Source organism: Rhizophagus irregularis, chromosome 22 (genome assembly GCF_026210795.1).
Source record: "Rhizophagus irregularis chromosome 22, complete sequence".
In the NCBI taxonomy this organism is placed as follows: Eukaryota; Fungi; Glomeromycota; class Glomeromycetes; order Glomerales; family Glomeraceae; genus Rhizophagus; species Rhizophagus irregularis.
Window position 1 is genome coordinate 718,419 of NC_089450.1, and position 19,740 is coordinate 738,158.

Genomic DNA, 19,740 nt, shown 5'->3' on the forward strand with positions numbered 1-19,740 from the left:
AGGTTCTAGAATCTTCTTTAACTCGGGTCAACTCTTCGACTGCATTAGCGCCAAATAACTCTCTAATGAGTTGTTTTCCTTCCCCTTGATATTCCAATCATTGACGCTACCATTTCTTCTCCATTCCAAGGATCATCAAGCATACCATATAATTCTCCTCCGAATAATAAAGAACACGCCTTGTTGAGTTTTCCTGGCGCATTCTGTGCGAACGCTTTGCAATTTGGTAATTCTTCTTTTGCTTTGTGAGCGATTTGCAAAGCCATTTGCATATCTTCTTCATACTCCGGACATACCTTATGGTTATGTAAATAATTTAAAAATGATATCACAACCTGAGGTCCTTCGCGAAATTGGTCCATTTGAACATAACCAGATTTAAAAAGCTAGACAAGTAGATGCGAACAATGTACGTGAAGTTTACTTCCATGTCATCTGCTTCGTAGTCGATATAATCTGTTACGCGGCGTGCAGCAATTTCTTCTGCGTCCGCGTCTGCGTTATCGAGTCCATCTTGACCTAAGAAAGACTTAGGACCAGTGCTAATTCCTCCGAAACGTAGATAAGAATTGAAAACCTGATTCCGAGTGGAATTGAATTTACGGTTCTTTTTATATTTCTAAACAGCTATTTCCACGCGATGTGTTAGTGATTTCGATGGATCATAGAGTCTATTCTCATCATCTTCAATTGGTCCACTATCATGAAAATCTATATTAGCTGATTTCTTCTTCTTCTTCTTCTTCTGCTGAGGAATTGCTACGTCAACGGTCTCACTGGTCGAAGCGGTAGGATTATTTGCATCATTTTTTGAATTCGTATCGTCTGAATTTTTATCTTCCGTATCTTCTTCTATTGTTACTTTGCGATCCACAGTTTGTCAGTTGAAGGGGATCATTTGTGCCATTAACCAAAGTTGTATCACTTTTTGTTATCGTTTAAATTTTTATTTCCGGATTCTCGTCTTCCTTCATATTCACAATTTCACTGGTTGAAAAGGGATCGTTTGTCTTTTATTTTCGACCAAGTTTTTATTTTCTATTAATTGAGAGTGTTTTTAATTTTCGAGAGTATGAGAGTATTGTTTTTAGTCTGTTGTTTATAAAAATTTGATACTTGTAAGAATGATATACTTGTAAAAAGGATAGGTTTTATTTTTTAGAGTATGAGAGTATTTTTTTTTTAGAAAACTGATGGTATATATATATGTTGAGAGTATATATATATTTGTAAAAAAATCGCGACTCGCGACTCGTGAGTAAAAAAATGATGACTCATCGTATCTCAAATAGATGAGATGATGTGAACTTGTGTGCGCGCCTATCATGATTATCATGATACGGCGATTGAATATATTAATACACTAACAGCTAATATAAATCATACTATAAAACAACTACTTTATGTATATATTAATATAATACACAATTAGCTTTATGTAAATTTTAAAGAAATTATAATTATAATATAATATTTATTTACAAAAAAAAAAGTAATTATAATACTATTCTGTATCTTCAGGAAAATAAAACGATAAAAGAAAGTAGTTAAGTCAATCAAAAAGTACCTATATCGTAACAAGTGTAGATTTTTTCAATTGCTTTTCATAAACGGCAAATGAATTTAATAAATATTTTTATTTTGGTTATAAAGATAATAGAGAAAATAAAAAATAAAAATGAATAAAAAATAGGGCAAACCGATTTTTTAATTTGCAACGTAAAATTAACCAATCATGTTTCGCTGAACATCATGACGTCATGTGAGGTTGAAACTTGAAACCCATAATTTTTATGAACTCAATTTTTTAGTGTTATATAAACCAAATGACAACTATAAGATTGTCGTCTCTTCGGAGCGACACTTATTAAAATTGGAACGATACAGAGAAGATTAGCATGGCCCCTGCACAAGGATGACACGTTATCTTGAGTGGATAGCAGCTAAGGCTGCAATATTTTTTTTTTTTTTTTTTTACTAATAACATTTAACTTATCGTCTCGTGACATCAAAAATTCAAAAAAAAAAAATTATCGATCAGTTTCATTTTTCAATTTCACAATGTTATCTTCTAAATTAATGAATTTTAATAAAATTAATTTATTGCCTTTGCGTAATATAATTTTTTATGAAACGCAGCCAAAATATTCACTCTATTCCATATTTCTTCGACAACTGAGTAGTAATATAAATAAAAAGTAAACACTTTTGCCAACTTCAATATTCTTATGTTCAGCATTAGCTTATTATTGAAAAAAAAAAATTCTCTTTTATGCTACAGATTAAAACTCCATGAAAAAATTCTACAATCAGAAAAAGATATAAAGAAGTTGGAACGGAAAATTTCAGCATTTGATAAGCAAGTTATAAATTTAGAAGTATGAATAATTAATTAAATTATTTTATTCAGTAATTTCATTTTCTTACTTAAACTTGATTTATTAGTCAGATAAACAACAGTCATTATCAGAAGATTTTCTTTCACAAATTCATAAAGCAATTTCTGCACCACCTGAAATTCCTCGATTTCGACATAATCATGATCTTAAATTACCAATCGCAGATGAGAAAAGGCTTGATTCCCCCCAGGAACTATCTTTACCTACTGTTAGTGATTTACAAGCATCAAAACGTGAACAAATACGTCTATTAACCCAAATGAAAAAAGAAAATTTAAAGTCTATAGAACAGTTCAATAATTGGTTATATGCTTGTGTAAGTTAAATACAAGGGTATATTATTTTTAAATCTTGTAGATTTTTCTAAATAATAGCTGTTTTTACAGGCATTAACGGAACGAGTTGATGAAGCATCAGATATACTTTTTTTGATGGAGGTTAGAACAAAACAAAATGCGGTATTTCTTTAATTCGCGCATTTATATTCTCAACAATTTTATCTCAGAAAGCAGGTGTTATTCCTAACGCCGTTACATATGATCATTTAATAAATCTCTATGCTTCTGTGGGAGAATTGCAAAAAGCAATAGGAGCGTTTGATTTAATTGAAGCTGGTAAATATTCTCCTAATTATATCTTAATTGTAATTTATATCACGTTATCATTATATTAATATTATCTCATTATGTTATATTTAGCTGGACTTAAGCCAACGGTCCATAGTTTTACAAATTTGATTAAAGCATATAATAAACATAATCGAGTTGAGGATGCATTTAACGTATACTTGGATATGAAAATTTATGGGTTAATACCGACTCAAGTTAGTAACTATTATCAGAATATACATAGCCTTTTGAATATTCATTAAACTTGTCTCTTCTTTAACATAGCCTATATTTACAACCCTTATTAAAGGATGCATTGATAATGGAGATATAGTACGTGCATGGATAACATTTGATCATATGCGATTGGAAGTATGTCAACCCGATGAGGTTACATTTAGTTTGATGATTCATGCATGTGCAAAAGTGAGTATAGATTATAACCCTTATTATAAAAAATATATATATAATATTATTGATGCGGTTATTTAATATACTAGGGTGGAAATACCGAAAGAGCCTTTGATTTGTATCAAGAAATGAAAGAAAAAGGATTATGCCCAACTGATGTTACATTTAATTCTTTGATTCACGCTTGTGCAATGAGAAAAGATATCCTTTAATATATTATCATTTAAGAATTTATATTATATATATTCTTAATTAAAATTCTTACATTATTATAAAGAAGCGTTTAAGTTATTACAAGAAATGAGAGAATATGGATATCAACCTGATATCACTACATGTAATTCATTAATGTTTGCATGTTCAAAGAACGGAGATCTACAAATGGCCAGGAGTTTATTAATAACAATGATGCAAAGGTAACATTTATGTTATCTTTCAAATGTTTTCATTACATTTAAATGATGTTAAAATAATTATTTATTTATTTGATTTATTTATTAGGGTAAAAACTGATCCATTATTAACTCCAGATGAGTTAACATTTACAAATTTATTCTGGACATATTCTACTTATAAAGAACCCATGAATTATATAAATAGGAGTCAAAATGGAAGGTTGTCGGAAAGTAAACAATTAAAAGTAGCAGATTTGTCGTCTGAAACTGATAATAAGATAGGATTATCTCATGAGAATCACAAAGTTTTATTAAGAAATGAAGATACAGAGACAGAAAATAATCAAGAATTACGATCAGAACTAACAATATCAGAGGAGACACTATCAGAAGACACAAATTCAAGAAACCACGACTTGTTAATAGTAGGGTCAGATACTTATCCGTTTTTTAACAATGTGCCCGTTACTGTTTCACAAACTGTTAAAGAAGCAGAGATGATTTTCAATCATATAATCACGTCACAAACTAACGCGAAAATAACATCATCCTTTCCTATAAATTTATCACCAAAATTAGTTATTTCATATTTAAACATTTTAGTTAAAAAGTCTAAATATAATAAAGTATTCGACTTCTATAAAAATTTTATACCAAAATATAATATCCAATTAAATGGGTGGATCTTTTTAAACGGATTAACAGTATGTTATAAACATAAAAGAGTTGAAGAATCTTGGAGTATATGGCGAGATTGGGAAAATTGGCGAAAGGAACAAAGTAGAGAGATTAAAAAAATTTATGATGATGAGCATGATAGGAAGAATTCATTTAAAAAAATTGGAATGACTGAAAAAATGGAATACGAAATTTATAAATTAATGATTAAGATATTAGCTAGGTAAGTGATTTCCAAATTGGGCTTTTAATTGTTCATTTTATTGAAAGTATTTATTTATTTACAGGTGTAATGAAATACATAGTGCTATTAGATTGTTACAAAATTTATCAAATTTACAAAAACCTGATATACAAGATTTTACATTATTATTACAAAAATGCGTGGAAAATGATGAAATGGCATATAGAAAAGTATTTAAATTATGTTATAATTCAGGAAATGACAATGTATTACAATATAGAAATTCATTAGCGAAAAAATGGAAAGGACGAGGAATTAAATTGCCGCCAAAGAATAAATATGATGAGAAAGAAAAAGGATTGAATCACAATAAATGGAGGAGTGGGAATTATGGAAAGAAAAGAGAATCTGTCCAAAATAAATAAATAAATATTATTTTCCACCAAATGATCAGAAAGATTTTTTAAATACTTGGTTTCATGACGATTATTATCAGGCATTATTAATAATTGATTAACTTTCGTTTACCTTATATAAATGATGTTTATTTAATAAATGATACTTATATAATGGAAAGAAATACATATATATATATAATTAATATATATTCTAAAATAATTCTAATAATTATTAGTCTAATAAATATTCTACATAATAATAAAAATCAAATAATTAGGTACATATTTAGAATATTTAGAATATTTAGAATATTTAATCTGATTTAATATTCAATAATCTCGCTATTAAAAATGGTAGTATGATCGTCGTTATATTCATCAAAAAAGATATTATTATTATTAACTTTAAGTAAAACCTTATAAACTTCAACATCTTCAGAATTAAATTTTTCAAAATCTACAATTTGTTTTTCATAAATTTGTTGTTTACATACTCCCTTGATCCAATTCAAATCATTACCAAACCAAGGAAGTTTTTCTTGCCCAGCACAACCAACTTTATTAACATTATTTTTAACTCTACTACATATACCGGTATCATCTTCATTATTGATACCTAACGAAAAAATAAAGCTATTGGTTACGGTATCATATTTTTGATTTTTGTTCCAAACATCAGCATTATAACCACCAATAATTTTATTGACACCAGAAGGTTTTATAATAACTATAGTTGGACCCTGATAATTACACTTTTGGTAAAATTTATCGGCATCTTTTAATCCATCACGACTACCACGATAAAGTAATCTAAAAACATAAGGAACTTGTTCGGGCTGATAACCTTGTCTTTTTCTATCAATCCATGAAGAAATCAAAGTAAAATGTTTCAATTGAATTAAAATAGATTCTTCATCAGCATACTTTAATCTTGGTAATAAAATATTTGAACGATTTGGTTTTCTACCTGCGACATAAAATTCTCTTAATTCATTTTTTAATTCCTTTGATAGAATTTTTTTAAAAGGTCTAATTTTATCATGATAATCAGCTCCAGAGATTAAAAAGAATCTAACATGTGATAAACAATTCGCCAAAGTTGATCTTAACATATCAAAATCTTCAGTAGACCAATCTTTAATGTTTTCCTTGTCATTACTATTTAAAGAACATTGTACTTTACCCCATTTAATTATTTGATTCCAAATTTCAATTTCTTTTAAATCTAGATTATCACTTTTTAATAATCTAATTAAAATACTTTCTTCTAAATTTCCTATATCTTTTGATCTCAAAAATGTTGATGAATCTTTTTGAATAATTTCTTCACATGTTGTCTTCAATTTATGAAATGCTTCATGTTGTGATGATATTCTATGAATTTTTACCAAATTTCTTCGAAACCAGAACGTTTCTTTTTTAAGAATATATTCAACGAGATAATCAATCAACTCGATCAATGCAAGTTCATCTGCTGCTATTAATATATCGAGGTAATATGAAAGCATATTATCAGACATAACGATAGTTCCAGTATACATAAATCTAATTAATAATAAAAAAGAAAAAAATAAGATTTATTAATATTATAAAAAGAAAAGAAAAGAAAAAAGAAAAGAAAGAAAGAAAAAAAAGAGTTTACTTTAATATAACACGAAATACATCCGGTGTAATATTTGGTTTGTTCATTTTGATAATACCATCGTTAGTTTTGGCCCAATTAGTAGATAAAGCCGCACGAAAATACGTAGATCTAGCTCTTAAGATGACAGAATGTGCCTTAAAGGTTTCGATGTTTGGTTCCTGACCAACTTCGAGTAATACATTATAATCATCTGCTTCATGAAGTAATTGCCGGATATCTCGTAAGAATGAATTTTCCAATGATTTTTCCAACGATTTTTCCAACAATTTTTCCAACTTATTCGCCATTTATTATTAAAAAATACGTAATAAATGCTAAGTAAGAGGGAAAAGTAGAACGTTTTTAACGGAAAAAATTTTAGAGTTTTATAAATGGAAGTTTATTTTATACCCCCATTGTCAGCCAGCACGCCTTAATATCAACATATTAATTGGTAAAGATTTACAAAATTACTCATATGACTTTTATAAAAGGTAAAATGATTACAAATACTAATCCTTTATAAGTAAATCAGCAAAAACGTTTACGGATTTTACATTCTTTTTTCAGATGAAAATTATGAAATTTGGGAAATAATTAAATATAATTCGCCAAATAATTAAATAAATTAATCAATTATAGAAAGAATCGCCGATTTAACAATCACCTGCAAGGTTGCTGAATCTGTATAATTATGATTTGAAAACCTTAAAATTTATTTATGAAACAAAACTTAAATCATAATTGCTTTATTTATTTTTTATTGTGTACAATTTTTTTCGACATTGTTGTAAAGTGATCTATTTTTTTGTCCTCCTTCACTATCTGTTGATCTCCATAAAAAGATATTGTTTAAGTACTGAATTCATTAGAATGACATTATTTTAGCAATTTTTGTCCGATCTCCATAAAAAGATATTGTTTAAGTACTGAATTCTTTGAACGATTCATTATTTTAGCAATTTTTGTCCAATCCCTACCATATTTATCGATTAACTTTTGTAGCTCATCATAATTTTCATATAAATTATATTTTTTCCGATCCCGGTACGTCAAACGCTTTTCACGCTTTTCACATTTTTCATGCGTAACCTTTTCATAACGTTTTGAGACAGAATCATGAGACCGATTCATTAATTTAGATATTTTCTTCCAATGCATTCCATGTTCTTTAATTAAATCAAATAATAATTTGTCCTCTTCTTTGGACCATGATTCATTCTTAAACTGTTTCCATTTATTTGAAATTGCTCTTAATGACCGATTTCCATGAAAATATTTTTTGAATATAAGCTTCCAATCACATCCATGTACTTCAACGGCATTTTTAAGTGTTTTTAATTCATCTTCGGTCCAACGATTACCAATAATTTTGGAATCTTTCAAATTTGAAACAACATCTTCAGTTTTATCTAACTCATTTTTTAAATACTTCCATTTGGTTAATAATGCATTTGATGTCCGATTATTATTAAAATATTTTTCTGATATATAATTCCAATCTTTTCCATGTTTTTTTACGGCTGTTTTAAGTGTTTTTAATTCATCTTCGGTCCAACGATTACCAATAATTTTGGAATCTTTCAAATTTGAAACAACATCTTCAGTTTTATCTAACTCATTTTTTAAATACTTCCATTTGGCTAATAATGCATTTGATGTCCGATTATTATTAAAATATTTTTCTGATATATAATTCCAATCTTTTCCATGTTTTTTTACGGCATTTTTAAGTGTTTTTAATTCATCTTCGGTCCAACGATTACCAATAATTTTGGAATTTTTCAAATTTAACTCATTTTTTAAATACTTCCATTTGGTTAATAATGCATTTGATGTCCGATTATTATTAAAATATTTTTCTGATATATAATTCCAATCTTTTCCATGTTTTTTTACGGCTTTTTTAAGTGTTTGTAATTCATTTATGGTCCAGAAACGATTCCATTTAGTTAATATTGCACTTGGTGTCCGATTTTCAAAAAAATAATTCTTTGATATATAATTCCAATCTTTTCCATGTTTATTAACGGCATTTCTAAGTGTTATAAATTCATCTTCGGTCCAAAGTTTACTTCTATTTCCTTTTAACAGTTCTTTTTTTGGGACAATTGTTGATTCTGATACTCTTGATGATGTTGACTTCAATCTTATCAACAAAAGTGTACTTGGAATCTTTATTAATCGAAAATGGTTTAAGTTTGGTATTATCGTTTGAAAACTGTCATTATATACATTATATTTAAAGTGTATCATTCCTTTAAACATGTTGAATGAAAATGAAAATACGTGTAATAATATTAAAGAGTTTTCTTTTTATAATAATTAACAAAATAGCAACATGTAAAGATTAAAAGGAGAAAGAAAAAAAAGAAGTAAAAAAATTTTTTTATCATCATTTTACTAACATCACGTGATTAGCTCCACACAAAATTGGGAAATGTCCATGAGGGAATCTGGGAATCTTAATAGTTGACCATCAATACATCAACCGGGGAAAAAACAAGTTTGCGAACAAAATGAACAAAAATCTCTAAAAAAGGTCAAGATTCATTGAATTTATCTTAATTTTATCTTAATTTTAGTTAATGAATTGTTGGATATTTAGTGCAAATAATTTTTTAAAGATCAAACCAAGCCAATTTGAATATTTTATATATTTTATTGAAAATGGTCACATAAATATAAAACCGGTTTAAAAAATCAATAAATTTTTTCTTTTGAATCAATGATTGTTATCATTCCAATCTTTTAAAAATTCATTTATTTATCCGAAATTGGTGCGAATAAATACTTACGGTAGATATAAAAAATAAAATAAAATTAAAGTAGTTGAAAAGTAGGCGTTTTTGAGCCAAAATTGTTCATACTTGGCTGACTACACGCATGCGTGACTATATACTTGACTACATATGCGCAGTGTTGTACATGGGACATAACCCGGTGATTTTTTGTGGACACGAACGTCCAAAAATCCCATGTCCCACGTCCATAGTCCGTGAACTCCGCGGACATAGACAAGCTGTTAACCACTTTAAAAATCTTGTGGCCAGAATTAACAAGAAGTATGGGTGGCATTAAGGCGGATAAAGTGTCCGGGCATAAAAGAATACCGGACAGTCCGCACGTTTATATGTCTTTTTCATGGAACAAGCTAACCGAGATTAAAAAATATGATATCAAATGTACGTTGAAGAGAAGAAAATAAAGACAATAAATTAGTGTAAAGTTAAAGTTAATAAGCTATTCAGAGACAATAAAAAAGCTTATTTTCTATTAACCAAAAATGACTGGAGAGAATTGCGAAGCAATATCATAATGATATCATCGTTAAAAAAAATAATAAAATGCGTATGAAATTTTCATACGCAGCCATACGCAGTCATACACGCATGGTAAACTGCTAGAATTATGAAAAATTCAAAAAATGAGTTTGACGGTCCGGACAGATATTATCATGCGTTGCGTATGACTGCGTATGAAAATTTCATACGCAGTCGAAAAATGAATTAGGTGATCCGTTATTTTCGCAAATAGCTGTAACCTGTGAAACTGAACAAAGCTGCTAAGACGAAAATAGACAAGTACGAAACTCCATTAATCTCGGGCAATTTTTTCGATTTTACCTATACCATGTGGCATTTATGCCAAATTAATGTATTTACGGAACAACCATAAACAGAATAGACTCGTTAATATAAATACTCTGTTTACTTCTCGATGAAATGACTGGAAAAATAGAGTGAGGACTGGAACATTAGAAAAAAAATGTTAGTGAAACTGAGCGAAGCTCACATGCGAAAGTTTCATACTAACACATTAATTGACGAAATAAGTAATAAAAATATTATTAATACGCATTAAAAAGTTATATGGCGCAGCTTATACATATACATTGTCTAACTGCAGTACTCAATGTAATATTTAAAGAGAACGAATCTTGTTTTTTGTATCAGTGTTAGGAAGGCCCCCGTCTAGCCTCAAAACTGACCATCTTTTCCCGAATAGTTCTGATAACCATGCAGAGCACTTTTTGGTATTCATTCGTATTGTCCGGAAGACTTGGAGAAGGAATTTACAATATCCCGAAATTATTCTTAGATTCTCTTTCCGCTCAGTGTTTTTACTTGCGTCATCAAAAAAATGATGTGAACTTTGTTGTTTCATATCGGGATAACATCACAAAACCGAGATAGTAGATTGTTATTGAAGAGAAAAGAAAAAAATATAGGAAAAAGCATTAAAATGTATTATTATTTCAGTAGATTGTTATAATTTTCTTGGAAGTAACATATTACGTTAAAATTAAAATTATATAAACTAATTCATCGATATTTTTTTATTAATTCCTCTATTTCCATTTTCGCTTCAGGATATACATCTGAAAGAAAGTATATATAAAAATTAACCAAAATAACATAATCAATACACAATGTTGCCATAATAATTTTTTTGCATACAGTACATACAATGAGATTTCCTAATATATTCGCGTACAACTCCATTCTCTACGAACCATGCTAACTTATCTCCAAAAGGTGCATATTTTTGCGCTTCTTCAGGAGAATCCCCAAGTGATCATAAAAATTGACTCTCATCATCCAACTGAAAACCCGGCCATAGCAACCTAAAAATATCATTCCATAAGTTGTCTCTCCAACAATAATAATATGATCAAAGCCATATTCAGCAACACAAGTTATATAGTATGTTAATTCCTTTGGATCAGTATCAAGAACCTTAAAACCAATAAATTTCGCAATGCAAGATTTGTCTTTAAAAATTTTTCAACTAATATTGATATGGGAGTATCATTACAGCTCCGCCGTTGTGAAGCATCTTTATCATTACATACTTGCACTTGCGACATCTATCAATCCTGACTGATTCTTCCTGGGCAAGGTCCGGCAGGCTTCTCATTATATAATATATTTTTTCCTCTAACGTCCTTTTTCGAAGCCCGTCTCGAAGGCCGATGGACGTAAGTCCAAAGAAGACTCCATGCATTCCAAATTGGAATAATTTTAATTGGTTGAAACTTGTATAATTCTACCTTCTTCCCCGTAGGACCGAAATGGGTCATTATTCCATCCTTTCTACATAAAATGATCGTTGAATCTCGTTCAATTATTTTTTTTCTGTACTCTCTCTCCTTACCTGAAGAATTCTGTAATCAACTTTATCTGCCATTTTTCTCGACGTGTAAAAATGGAAAAGCAGCCGATAAGGTTGTATGTGCTAGCTCTATGTAGGCGAAGTTTTTTTATCAAAATTGAACTTATATGTTTTTGCCTTATATATATACAGTATATATATATAGGTATCACGTGAAAAGTTCAATTCTGACATTTAATACTTCTATATTACATCATATCTGTGTATAGGCGCAGTGACGCGTAGCACGACGCAAAAAAAACAAATCAATAGGAAATCGAACCTAGAAGATGCTTGATTAACGAACTCCTTAATTTTTGTATCCTTTAGGAATAACGATTTCTGCTTTTTCATCATACCATACCTCAAGAAGGCAAATTCCATTATCATCTTTTTTGCCGATCACGATTAACAATGTCTTCGAGTTTTTTGACATCCTTATAGCTAGTGCTATGAAGTGCACCTCCAATGCAATTCGATATTTTTGGAAGAAGGAATCAAGCTCTAATCCATTCAAAAATAGAGGACGATAATCGATCATAGGTTCTTCATTTCCTTAGCTATTTGGATGCATATAGTCTGGAATTTGCGATTTTTTAATTCTTTTTTAAGCTCATCGATATTATGCCTTAATTTTGCTACCTCAGCTTTAAAAGCTCTCCGACTTTAGGCTTGAGTTCAGCATTTTCAGCAGTAATAACCGCTCTACTTTTCTCCAACTCCTCGATACGACACCAAAACTGCCTGAGCTTCGCAATCTCGTTTTTTAAGATCTAAATTCTTAACCACGAGGTTACCACTTTTAAGCCTTAAGCTCGCCAACCTTTTCTTTATGCAGAGTAACACGTTGCCTCCATACTTCAAGCTCGGCATTCTTAGGCTCAAGCTCGGCGTTACGCTGTTTAATTACTTTGAGTTCGGGCTTTCTCAGCCTCAAGCTCAATGATACGCTGTCTTAATATTCAAGTTCGGAAGGAATTGCTTTGTTAACTGACATTATGGATATTATTAACATGTGTAAAAATGTTTAATTAGGAAAAATATTCATGCCACAAAAATGAAAAGACTATTATACACGAGTGAAGTGCAAAAATAAATAAAGTAAATAAATACATATCGGGACGTAGTATTAGTACATGCAAGAAAAATAAATACAAAAGATACGGTGACAGTCGATACGTGACGAATTTTCTATGCTAAGACCTATCTAAAGTCGACTGTTCCGTATTCATTTTGTCCTGCGATATTTTTTTCTGGTCGGAGCTCAAACTTGTCTTTGTACAGATTTACCCTAGCGACGAGCAAGCATATTGTGATTTCGATGCTTCATTTCCACTAATTGAAATTGACTTGAGACAGACTATAAGAATTGCCCGGGAAGAATCGTCTTTCAGATCTTCCTTTAAAGGAGAATTATGGGAAGTTATTCAAAAGCTTGGAATTTTAGAAAAAATTGAAAATAGCATTCAATTTATCAATTTAAATGAACATTATTTCATTTGATGAAAATTTTAGATACAGTAATCAATCAATGTTGAGCGGTTAGGTTCCCATTAAACTATATATTGTGAGTTTTTGTAATTGACACAATGTCAGGAGCCTTAGATAATAAATTTTTTTTTAGAAATTTTTAGAAATACTGTATCTTTATATATATATATATTTTTACAATATTTTATCTTTAAATATAACAAATATAGAATTATTTTTTAGTATTTTTTGTTAAATATTAAAAGAATAAAAGTATTTCATTTTCGTTAAATTATAAATTTCTAATAAATCGCATTATCAATCATCACATTTCGGGTCAAGGAAGGACAAAAAAAAAGTGGATGGTTAAGTTGATTTCTATTGTGTACAGTTTAATAAAAAAGCGGTTACAACTTTAAAAAGCTTTTAAATTCCGTAACGTTGTTGCTTATAATTAGCAAGCAAAAATTTTGAAGTCGAAATATACAGACTGGTAAGAAAAAAAATGAAAATAGGAACAGTGCCGCTTAGTTTATAAAGATCTTTGACTATTTTAAGTCCTTCAAAAGAATTAATTTCTGCAAATTATTATGAAAATGGAAGGGAAGTGGGAAGCGTAATTTCCCCAATCCCTGTTGAATTAAAGAGAAAAAATTGAAAGGTAAGTAAAAATGTTTATTAATACGGTCAATTTCCAGATATAAAAATAGATTTTGTTCCTTTGTTTTTATTTTTTTTCTTTAAACTCCGAACCCTTATCACAAACAGAGATCATCTCTTCATAATAAGTTCCTTAAAAAACCAACCTCTATGCACTCACAGTAAGATTACATTGTACTTTTGTGATACCACATAGAACTTCTGCCTTGTTTATTCTAATGAGATTCTAATATGCGTTCTTAAGACCAAAAAGGAAAGTGTGTTATAATACATAATTTTAATACCTGTTTTTATTGCACCATTTATTTAATTTTAATTTGTTTAAACCTTTCGATAAAAACCGTCATTTTATTCTTTCTAAAATTGGATTTCCTCTTTTCAGTTCACTTTGTCATACAGTCATAGGTTTCACTTAATTAAAACTTTTCACTGTACCACCACCTTTAAAAGTGATGTTCGTGTCAATGATTGATATTAACAATCTGCTCGAATTAAGTTTATCTAAACTACAGATGATGTAACGATAGTTATGTAACGAGACGGAGGATTTCATAATTTTAAATAGTGTAACAAGATACGGATTTCATAATTTTTAAATAATGATTGTTAAGCTACAATACAATAATAACGCAATGAAGCACGGTTCTTCAAGCTTGGCGATTTGAATATACTTAAAATTAGTAAGTTAGAAAATAATAATATAAAAATGAATATAAAAGAACTCACTTCCCAGTTCCCATCAGAGTCTTAATTCATAATAACAGATATACAGCATTAAATTTCGCCCACCAAATTAATTTATAAACTCTATTAACAAATGGATAATAATTTCAATTTTATTAATGATGGATTTAATAATGATTTACGACCTACAACAAGTGATTCTCAAGCAGAAAATCCAAATGTTAATTTCAATGCTTCTTGTAATTACAACAATAATAATAGTTATCCCACGATGAATGGTGATGTTTCCTCAGTATCTTATAGCAATACACCTGGTAACTTTCCTATGTCTTCGCAATCTTATCCTATCGCTTCATCAGATCCTCCACTTTTCTTACCGCAATATATTGCCCAGAATGCACCGCAGTTCGTTCAAAATAATTCTTCGCCATCGAGTATGACCGATTCTTCACAAATTAACCATACTAAAATCTTTACATTTGAAATTCCCGGGATCAAAATTATCGTTATACCTACTTTCCCACTAATGATTAATTCCTCTCAAACGAATAATTCTGAAATCTTTACATTAGACATTCCTGGGTCCAAAGTCATCATTGTCACACTTTCTTTCCAATGATTGATTCCTTTAAATGAACCTTTCTGAAATCCTTATACAAGTATTTAACATTCTCAGGATCTAACTTATTCATTTGATATGTATTTACTTGTAACTCATAAACATATTTATTGTACGTGTTATTATTATCATAGTTAATTATTATTATTTTTTTTTTATTTCATTCTTTTATTATCTCCTATTTGTAAGACGGTATTTAAATTTTCAAATAAAGGATTTGTAAAATCACATTTAATAATTATGAAAAAGATACCCATCAAAGTGTCAAATAACTATTACACGGTTATTATGTTAGTTACATTATGATTGAACCACTTACCCTTACTCTGATTGTTTTTATGTAAAGGAACCAGCATCAAAAAAGTTTCGAGGTAAATAGTTAAAATACCGATTCCAACTAAGGCAATGTATAATGGTTATAGTAAAAATTTATTAAAAAGTGGTAAATATAAAAAGGAGAGTTTGTTGTTAATTAATTTTATCGCTATAAAAAAAGAAGAAAATGAAAATGGACAAAAAAAAATGCCAAAAAAGAACTTTTGTATTCTTAAATGCAAGTCCATTATTATTATTAAAATAACTTAATAGAAAGTGAAAAATGAATAAAGGCTATTTATTACTGCCGGAACATAGGCTATAATTACGATAAGGGTCTATACCAATGAGCAATGGGCGTGATATACATAATATGTATTAATAATATTAATATCGTTGCGACATTGACCTTCTTTCATTTATCATTATATGAGTTTATTTCAAAATCAAAATAAAATAAGTAAAAAATGAAAAATAATAAAGTATCAAAAATCTGCATAATTATGTATTTTTCTTTAAAGTAATAGAAATAGTTTGTAAGATTAAATTTACAATTGGGGACTGGTCTAGCAAAACAAGGGGTTTGGTCTTAAAAAAAACTTTTTAAGTTTATATGACAATTATATGTCAATTCCACTAAAAATTACAAATATAATAAAATTTCAAAAAAAAATTTTTTGGACCTAACCCCTTGTTTTGCTGGACCAGTCCCCACATATTTTTAAATCTAATTATTAATATTACTTCTTGCTGTTTCTAGAGTTTTAATAATACAGTATCATACTTTACTTTCATGTTCTATTCATTAAATTAAAAAATAAACCCTTATGAACATGAATTATAGTAGTTACATTATAATTTTGTAATAATTGTTCAAATAACATATTGATTGAAGGTAGTAATTGAATTTCATTGGTCACTAATTGAAAAATATATTACATATTGATTATTAGATACATTTGGGCTTTTTTTTTTGCTGGAAATATAGGATTTTTCTCCTGCTATAAATCCAGGTTTATCAATGAAATGACATTCAATGATTCAAACTCCTTGGCCGAACAGCAAAAATTATCGATTGATATCATTTTGTTAACCCTGTTAAAAAAGTCAATCCGTTTTTTATATTCCATCTTTTTCCCGTAAAAGGCTCATATTTCCGGAATTAATAACCTTATATCGCGGAATTTATCTAATTATTTACATTTTCCGTGAATGGATCCGTGAAAGGCTCATTTTTAGGGAGTTTTTACAGAAATACGGATAAAAATTTTTTATAGGGTAATGGTTGACTCTTCCAAATAAGTAAATTTTCAATATGTGTAAATCTGATGATTTAAGCGATTACGTTATGTGTTTTTCTTAAAAGATCGACATATTACCAAAACATGTATTTGAATGGTCGCAAGTGCCAATCAGACTTTCATTATAAGAAAATTCGTTAGCATGATGTGAAAATCTGGTAAGACTCGGGAAAATTTGATATATTACAGTAAATTGTCATTTTATATATATTTTATATATAATTTATAGACTCCATTAAACGGCATACGGTCTTTTAACATAAACAAAAAAGGCGCATGAATAATTTTGATATGCACCTTTTTATAATTTTTGATAGGGTTTTTTTAGTTGATTATTAATTGAGTTAATAATACTGCTGCGTAGCAGTGCAGGATTATTGTTACACCGTATCACAATTTTCTGTGTTTTTTTCAAATATTTTTAAAAGTACTAAGTGATTAATAGCAAGAAATAAATAAAAAAAATAGACATTCAAATTAATGCAAAGAATATTGAGTACAGCTGTCATCTTTCATAATTGTTTTATATATGCTATATTTTTGTTCAAAAAAATTGGGTTTAACTAACTGGATAATAATCTTATAAGATTGTTATCCAGTATATTGTTATCTAGTTATGGGTATAATGTTATCTAGTTATGGGTATATTGTTATCTAGTTATGAGTATAATGTTACCTAATTACTGTTTCCAGCATTCTGTGGTCTTTTTACGACCAAGTTGATCTATTTGTTTTCATCTGTGCTCTTCTTGTTGCCTTCGGTATCTTCCGCTTTTTTACTGGACGATTTTTCAGTGTAAAATGCAGGTTTGCTGGAACATTTATTTCCATGGAAAAAAAAATTTCTTTTGATTGTTTCCTGATGGAACTGTTTTTATTAATTCTGCTATCCAAACGTTTTTTGGTATCATTTTTTGAGATGTTAATTACATATTATAATAAATCATATGAGAGTGATACAATATTTACTTTATGGTACAAATCTTATTACAATGAGTTTTATACAAGAGTTTTGCCACACAATATACAACAACCCTTATGATATTATTAACTTTTTTACGCTGGCTTTCGAAGGTTCTTCTGATATTAAATTTTTATCGTCTGGAAGTTTAGTATTTATCAAATAATGAAATACAATAAAAACTATTGAAACTTATTGAAACATAATTTTTTTCTAATTGTTGTCCTGCCTGTACGAAAAAATAGCTATACTCCGCAAAAAAATAAAATAAAATAAAATAATCATAACTCCTCTTGTTTCTCCCCTATATTACAACATCTACATGGTAATCAGCTGAACTAGAGAAATTAATATCCTCCTTCCATTCTTTGGGTGGGGCTTTAAAGTTAGAGTCTGTTTTTGGACATATATCTTTCTGAACAAATTAAATTTGGGTAGTTGGTCATCAGAACACGCTTCAATTACGTAGCTGAGCACAGCCAACCTCAAATAAAAGTTGACGATATCCTTTTTTTATTGCCTTAGACACTTTTGATGACTTTATCTCTCCTAGTTCAATTTTTATATTTGTAATATCGATGCCTGAGGTTCTTCCACGCAAATCAATGTTTAGACGATAATAAAAAGGAACCTAAAACATAATGGATAAGATGTCAGTATACTTTATTCAATTTCAAATTAATTCTTAAAAAAAAATATAAAAAATGCCTGATTGTTTTTAATGGATATCTTTGCGTCTAACACATATGCCATCATGAGTATAATGCCCAACTCGGGTGTGTTTGCTAAATATTGCCGTTTTTCGGCTGATTTAACGGTACCTAATTGGATACATTAAGACTAAAGTTACTTTTTGTTTGATTTTTCAAATATAGTCACTAACAAAGCTTGCCCCCAATCTTTAAGTGCCAAGTCTGCTTTGTCTGCAAGTTCGTGGAGGTTTGATAGAGTGATGTATTTAATTAATTCTTCAAGTTTTTGTCGCATACTTGTTTCTATTAGATTGTAACATTACAATAAATGAAAATAAGTGAAAACTGTAAAAGACCCATAATATTCTATATCCACTTACATAAATATGATTCGAAAGTTCGTTAGCACGAAAAAATAGTAAATATGCCTGGGTATCATAAGATGCATTTTCAAATGGAAGTTGCTTTCGAGGCAACGCAAAACTAACTAATCCGAAAATGACAAAAGCTTCAAATTTTGAAGCATAGTTGGAAACTTGTAACTTTGATATTTCTAAACGTGCAGACAATTCATAAATGTCTCCTAATTTTTCCTTAATGTCTTCAACTATACTTTTCAAATCATCTTCGTCTGTTATTTAACATATGTATGAGTTAATTGACCAAAAAAAGGAAAAAACAGATATAAAAAAGCGACCAATTTATTACGACTCACTTACCAACAACGGGTTGATCTACGATAACACGAATGCATTTTTTGGGGCGGATTTGACGATAAGAAGCAGGAAAGAAAGCTCAAGATTAAGTAAGATTCGGTCACCTTACAAATTTATTAAGTTTAGAATTTTTCTTTATTGATGGTTACGATTGTATAACAAAAAATAAAAATTGAAATGTGAAGATCACTGACTATTGTTGGCGAATATGACGAAAAGATGAGAATCTAAGCCACATTATTCTTATACTTTTATATAATCTCTGTAAGAACATACCAGGCAAGAAAGCCTTAAGGTAACTAAATCTTCATCCGCTTCAAAATTACTAAGGTCAGAGAACACTTCAGTTTGCTGATCTTGATATTTAGTGAAATAGGCAAGTAAACTAGCTTTCTCCTTTTGAGATTCAACGAGGCGAACAATTTCCGTTTTAATGTTATTGGAACTGGAACTGGAGGTGAAACCTGACAT

General features: G+C 29.1%; 7 protein-coding genes across 8 annotated transcripts; 2 read left to right on the forward strand and 5 right to left on the reverse strand.

Annotated features, from left to right (window-relative positions):
• Positions 1-62: 62 nt before the first annotated feature.
• Positions 63-1,384, reverse strand: OCT59_014405 (uncharacterized protein; the record flags this gene model as incomplete). 2 transcript variants are annotated; one of them, XM_066149994.1, is made up of 4 exons in its annotated part: positions 63-296; positions 425-577; positions 638-861; positions 1,369-1,384. In XM_066149994.1, the coding sequence occupies 4 exons, from the start codon at positions 1,382-1,384 to the stop codon at positions 63-65; spliced, it is 627 nt and encodes a 208-aa protein (XP_066002212.1). The 2 variants fall into 2 exon arrangements, with proteins under 2 accessions (XP_066002212.1, XP_066002211.1); XM_066149993.1 differs by lacking the exons at positions 425-577; positions 638-861; positions 1,369-1,384 and having other exon boundaries at positions 63-362.
• A 677-nt stretch (positions 1,385-2,061) lies between these two features.
• OCT59_014406 (uncharacterized protein) lies at positions 2,062-5,388 on the forward strand (the record flags this gene model as incomplete). Its single annotated transcript, XM_066149995.1, has 11 exons — positions 2,062-2,198; positions 2,282-2,378; positions 2,446-2,715; positions 2,786-2,836; positions 2,905-3,013; positions 3,098-3,222; positions 3,293-3,433; positions 3,508-3,619; positions 3,684-3,834; positions 3,920-4,714; positions 4,779-5,388. The coding sequence occupies 11 exons, from the start codon at positions 2,062-2,064 to the stop codon at positions 5,098-5,100; spliced, it is 2,310 nt and encodes a 769-aa protein (XP_066002213.1). The 3' UTR covers positions 5,101-5,388.
• Positions 5,193-7,065, reverse strand: OCT59_014407 (uncharacterized protein). The gene is made up of 2 exons (XM_025332644.2): positions 6,716-7,065; positions 5,193-6,618 (listed from the first exon to the last, which is right to left on the reverse strand). Exons 1-2 carry the CDS (start codon positions 7,003-7,005, stop codon positions 5,397-5,399), a joined length of 1,512 nt encoding a protein of 503 aa, XP_025169380.1. The 5' UTR covers positions 7,006-7,065; the 3' UTR covers positions 5,193-5,396.
• Positions 7,066-7,441: 376 nt separating this feature from the next.
• Positions 7,442-8,965, reverse strand: OCT59_014408 (uncharacterized protein; the record flags this gene model as incomplete). Its single annotated transcript, XM_025311667.2, has 1 exon — positions 7,442-8,965. One exon carries the CDS (start codon positions 8,963-8,965, stop codon positions 7,577-7,579), a length of 1,389 nt encoding a protein of 462 aa, XP_025169379.2. The 3' UTR covers positions 7,442-7,576.
• Positions 8,966-11,570: 2,605 nt separating this feature from the next.
• On the reverse strand, positions 11,571-11,887 carry OCT59_014409 (uncharacterized protein; the record flags this gene model as incomplete). Its single annotated transcript, XM_066149996.1, has 2 exons — positions 11,571-11,789; positions 11,855-11,887. 2 exons carry the CDS (start codon positions 11,885-11,887, stop codon positions 11,571-11,573), a joined length of 252 nt encoding a protein of 83 aa, XP_066002214.1.
• Positions 11,888-14,798: 2,911 nt separating this feature from the next.
• OCT59_014410 (uncharacterized protein) lies at positions 14,799-15,284 on the forward strand (the record flags this gene model as incomplete). The annotated part of the gene is made up of 1 exon (XM_025327823.1): positions 14,799-15,284. One exon carries the CDS (start codon positions 14,799-14,801, stop codon positions 15,282-15,284), a length of 486 nt encoding a protein of 161 aa, XP_025169378.1.
• Positions 15,285-18,165: 2,881 nt separating this feature from the next.
• Positions 18,166-19,740, reverse strand: OCT59_014411 (uncharacterized protein; the record flags this gene model as incomplete). Its single annotated transcript, XM_066149997.1, has 8 exons — positions 18,166-18,276; positions 18,346-18,492; positions 18,570-18,682; positions 18,754-18,784; positions 18,851-18,856; positions 18,934-19,184; positions 19,273-19,287; positions 19,596-19,740. 8 exons carry the CDS (start codon positions 19,738-19,740, stop codon positions 18,166-18,168), a joined length of 819 nt encoding a protein of 272 aa, XP_066002215.1.